We start from the raw sequence: 5,000 nt of genomic DNA, 5'->3' as shown, positions 1-5,000 counted from the left end.
TTGTTGTTATTATTATTATTATTATTTTCATCATCATCACCATTATTATTATTATTATTATTATTATTACTACTACTACTACTGCTACTACTATTACTACTACTACTCCTACTATTACTACTATTTTTTATCTTCTCGATATATTCAGTAATGCTCCCCCATTTTCTTTCTCACACCGCGAAGAAAAGAGCAAAGAAAATGGAGACTGAAGGAGGAGGAAAAATATTGGAGAGGAAGCCTGACACTCCCTGATTTTTCCCTAATTGGAGAGAGAGAGAGAGAGAGAGAGAGAGAGAGAGAGAGAGAGACAGAGTAGAAGTAGTAGTAGCAGAAGTAGTAGTAGTATTAGTAGTAGTAGCAGTAGTAGGGACCTTCTAGCACTACCACCCAGCATGGGAGGCCTTGGCATTATAAATCCAGCAGCCGTGGCAGCTATGAACAGAAATTCACTCAGGCTCACCGAATCCTTGTCACAGAAGATCTGCGCCCAGGTTGAGACGAGTGAAATCGACCACCAAAGGCAGAAAGACATAAAGACACAGATAAGCAAGGAGCGTGAAGCAAGACAAAAAGACCAGCTGCAGCACATAATCGAACATCTAACACCAGACCAGTGCACCAGCTGCAGCACATAATCGAACATCTAACACCAGACCAGTGCACCAGCTGCAGCAGATAATCGAACATCTAACACCAGACCAGTGCACCAGCTGCAGCACATAATCGAACATCTAACACCAGACCAGTGCAGAAGAGTTGAAATTGCACAGGAGGTTAGGGCATCGAACTGGCTCACAACCCTGCCTCTCAAGGCACAAGGCTTCCACTTCAACCAACAAGACTTTATTGACGCTACAGCCTTGAGATATGGGTGGCCAATAGAGAACCTACCTCAACACTGTGCCTGTGGCACTGCCTTTGATGCAAACCATGCAATGGTATGCAAGAAGGGAGGCTTTGTTTGCATCCGACACGATGAAGTACGTGACCTCACTGCCAAAATGCTGCAGGAAATATGCCATGATGTCACGATTGAGCCAGCTCTGCTACCCCTGGACGGCGAGCACTTCACTCACAGAACAGCAAACACATCAAATGATGCAAGAGTGGATGTCAGTGCTCGAGGTTTCTGGACACTTGGGCAGAAGGCGTTCTTCGACATCAGGATATTTGATCCCACGGCAGCATGTCACTGTGAACTGTCTCTCAAAGCTGAACACAAAAGGAATGAACAAGAAAAAAACAAACTACCAAGAAAGGCTCCAACATGTGGACCACGGTCGATTCACTGCCCTTGTGTTCACAGCATCAGGTGGGATGGGTCCAGAGGCTGTGAGATTCTACTCGAGACTGGCAGTGGTTCTTTCTGAGAAGAAACGTCAACCGCATAGTTGTGTTATGGCCTGGATGAGATGTCGACTGTCATTCTCCCTCGTGAGGTCTGCTCTGCTATGTCTCAGGGGCCCAAGATCATCAGCCCTCAGGCCTGTCTCTCTGGCGGGTATGGATTACGAAGCTCGTACAGTGGTCGAGAGTCGCATAGACCAGCGACTCCAATAGTTTAATGTCTTTATTTACACTGTAATATCAGTAAATATAAACTAAAATAATAACAGTAATAGTAGATGGTTGGTCAGCACAGCCGTTGGCGTGCTTGGGGCCAACGGATTGTAATATGAGGGTTAGTGTTAACCTTCACATTACAACTCCAAATGGTGAACTGTATTAGCAAGGTTGGTGCTGATCTTCACAATATAATTCACCAATGGATGGAGGTGATTAAAGAATAAGTAGTAGTAGTAGTAGTAGCAGCAGAAGCTGTAGTAGCAGTAGTAGTAGTAGTAGCGGGTAGATAAAGTTGAAACACACTTACATCCGGGAAGAAGTCCTGTGAGAAGTGTTGGAACAGCAGTGCCGGGTCGTGGGACAGCAGGGAGTTCCAGTCGTGACGTAAGTTGAATTCTGCGTTGAGGCGTCCCGTGTACCGCTTGTTGATGCTGATGAGGCGACGGTGGCGGGGGTACACGCTGTAGAAACTCCCTGAAATAAGCAGAAAAGCGACTGAAATAAGAGGGGGAACTGCCTGAAATAAGCAGAAAAGCGACTGAAATAAGAGGGGGAAACTGCCTGAAATAAGGGGAGAAATTGGCTGAAATAAGGGGAAAATTGGCTGAAATAAGGTAGGCTAGGGTAGGGTTGGGTAGGGCAGGGTAGGGTAGGGTAGGGTAAGGTAGGGCAGGGAAGGGTAGGGCAGGGTAGGGTAGGGTAGGGTAGGGTAGGGTAGGGTAGGGTAAGGTAGGGCAGGGAAGGGTAAGGCAGGGTAGGGTAGGGTAGGGCAGGGCAGGGCAGGGCAGGGCAGGGCAGGGTAGGGAAGGGTAGGGCGGTAGGGCAGGGAAGGGTAGGGCAGGGTAGGGTAGGGTAGGGTAGGATAGGGTAGGGCAGGGTAGGGTAGGGCAGGGCAGGGTAAGGCAGGGTAGGGTGAGAGATTGAGAAAGCGAGAGAAAGTGAGGGAGGAGGGGATCGTAAAATCAAGGAAAATGGGAGAAAGTGAGTGAGTCAGGATTTAAGAGACGTCAAGGTAATGAAGGAGAGAGAGAGAGAGAGAGAGAGAGAGAGAGAGAGCACATAGATATATACCGAACACACATATAGACTGACATACCGAGAGAGAGAGAGAGAGAGAGAGAGAGAGAGAGAGAGAGAGAGAGAGAGAGAGAGAATCCACTATTTTTAACCTTCCATATTTACTGAACATTGACGAGAAATCCTCTCTCTCTCTCTCTCTCTCTCTCTCACGTTTAATAAAGTGAGAGGATGGTGAGCGGAATATCCCTCATTTACATTCTTATACGAGGGATAGGTCGATAGATAGACAGATAGATAGATAGATAGACAGGTGGGTGGGTGGATGGATGGATGAATGGGCAGAGACAGACAGATAAATGGATGGATGGATAGATAGACAGACAGACAGATAGATAGATAGACAGATGGATGGATGGATAGATAGATAGTTAGATGGATGAATGGATGGACAGACAGACAGACAGATGGGTGGATGATGTGTCTCGATGGAGTAATATAACTAATTCGCCTCTAAATCCTCCACACAGCACTTCTTCGTGACTAGCACCATATTTTCGTGTCAATCTACTTATAACTCAAAAATCAGGATAGATTTGACCGCCAAAAATAAGTTTAAATAAGAAAAATCAGATTGTCAATACGAAGAGAGCGCTTAGAAAATGAATATCCGGTATCAAAGAAAACGGAAGAAAACGTACACATAACAGGTTAGACTTAGACATAATTCCTCTCTCTCTCTCTTTTTCTCTCTCTCTATTGCCAGACGCCTTAATCCCGTGAGGGGTGGCCACAAAAAAATCGCCTCCATGTCACCCTGTCCCCCGCCATTTCGCTGCCCTCCCCCCAGCCCACACACCCCAACTCGCATATACCTCTCCATTCCATCCCTTCAACTCATCCTTGGCCTCCCCCTCCCTCTCTCCCCCTCTTCCACCTCACTCATATATACTCTCCTTCTTAGTCTCTCGCTCTCCATCCTCTCCACATGGCCAAACCACCTCAGTGTGTTCCTCCTAACGCTTTCTATCACATCCACATCCACACCACAACGCTCCTTCACTTCCTCATTGTCTGTCTGTCTCTCCACATAACTCCACATCCACACCACAACGCTCCTTCACTTCCTCATTTGTCTGTCTGTCTCTCCACATAACTCCACATCCACACCACAACGCTCCTTCACTTCCTCATTTGTCTGTCTGTCTCTCCATTAACTCCACATCCACACCACAACGCTCCTTCACTTCCTCATTTGTCTGTCTGTCTCTCCATTAACTCCACATCCACACCACAACGCTCCTTCACTTCCTCGTTTGTCTGTCTGTCTCTCCATTAACTCCACATCCACTCCACAATGCTCCTTCACTTCCTCATTTGTCTGTCTGTCTCTCCATATAACTCCACATCCACACCACAACGCTCCTTCACTTCCTCATTTGTCTGTCTGTCTCTCCACATAACTCCACATCCACACCACAACGCTCCTTCACTTCCTCATTTGTCTGTCTGTCTCTCCACATAACTCCACATCCACACCACAACGCTCTTTCACTTCCTCGTTTGTCTGTCTGTCTCTCCATTTAACGAAATTGCACCCACACTAACACAGCACTATTTTTTCTTCCACGACTCTCTCTCTCTCTCTCTCTCTCTCTCTCTCTCTTTCACACAACTCGCTCCGGCACTGAACATGTAAGTCTTCTCGCCTAGGAAAAAAAATCAATCAACTTACGCACTCCACCATAATGAGGACGAAAAAAGGCGGGATATTCAAATTTAAATAAGGGGAGACCGTTGGGGCCGTTATAACCGCTCTCTCTCTCTCTCTCTCTCAGGGTAAAAATTGCGTGTTTATGTATGAGTAGAGGACAAAGGAGCAAATTACATGAGAGAGAGAGAAAGAGAGAGAGAGAGAGAGAGAGTGTGTGTGTCCCGAGGGTTCTAATTAAATTGCATGTTCAAGGAGTGTGTGTGTGTGTGTGTGTGTGTGTGTGTGTGTGTGTGTGTGTGTGTGTGTGAGAGAGAGAGAGAGAGAGAGAGAGAGACAGGGTACTCACACGGGCATCAATTGTACCTCATCAAGACTAGTTAACAATGGTACTACAATGCCTGGTTATTTTTCCTTTACTTCCTTCGCCTTTATCATTCTCGTTCTGTGTCTTCTCTCTTCCTTCTCCTTTATCATTCTCGATCTGTGTCAGTCCTCTCTTCCTTCACCTTCATCATTCTCTTCCTGTGTCTTTCCTCTCTTCCTTCACCTCTGTCACTCTTTTTCTGTGCCTGTCCTCCTCTCTTCTTTCCCTTCCTTCGCCTTTATCATTCTCTTTCTGTGTCAGTCCTCTCTTCCTTCACCTTTATCATTCTCGATCTGTGTCTGCCCTCCTCTCTTCCCTCACCTCTGTCACTCTTTTTCT

The 5,000-nt window shown here is 46.5% G+C and overlaps 1 protein-coding gene across 1 annotated transcript in view; it reads right to left on the bottom strand.

The window, feature by feature from the left end:
* Window positions 1–5,000, bottom strand: part of LOC145396210 (FAD-dependent oxidoreductase domain-containing protein 2-like) — a 21,297-nt gene that overhangs the window by 9,076 nt on the left and 7,221 nt on the right. Inside the window, exon 2 of the mRNA XM_080269645.1 lies at window positions 1,874–2,040. Coding sequence (XP_080125771.1) covers window positions 1,874–2,040 — 167 coding nt within the window. The remainder of the gene's footprint in view (window positions 1–1,873; window positions 2,041–5,000) is intronic.

Source organism: Coenobita brevimanus, chromosome 35 (genome assembly GCF_032717465.1).
Source record: "Coenobita brevimanus isolate Jiangsu-jjx chromosome 35, ASM3271746v2, whole genome shotgun sequence".
Lineage (NCBI taxonomy): Eukaryota > Metazoa > Arthropoda > Malacostraca > Decapoda > Coenobitidae > Coenobita > Coenobita brevimanus.
This window is presented reverse-complemented; position numbering and strand designations above follow the sequence as displayed.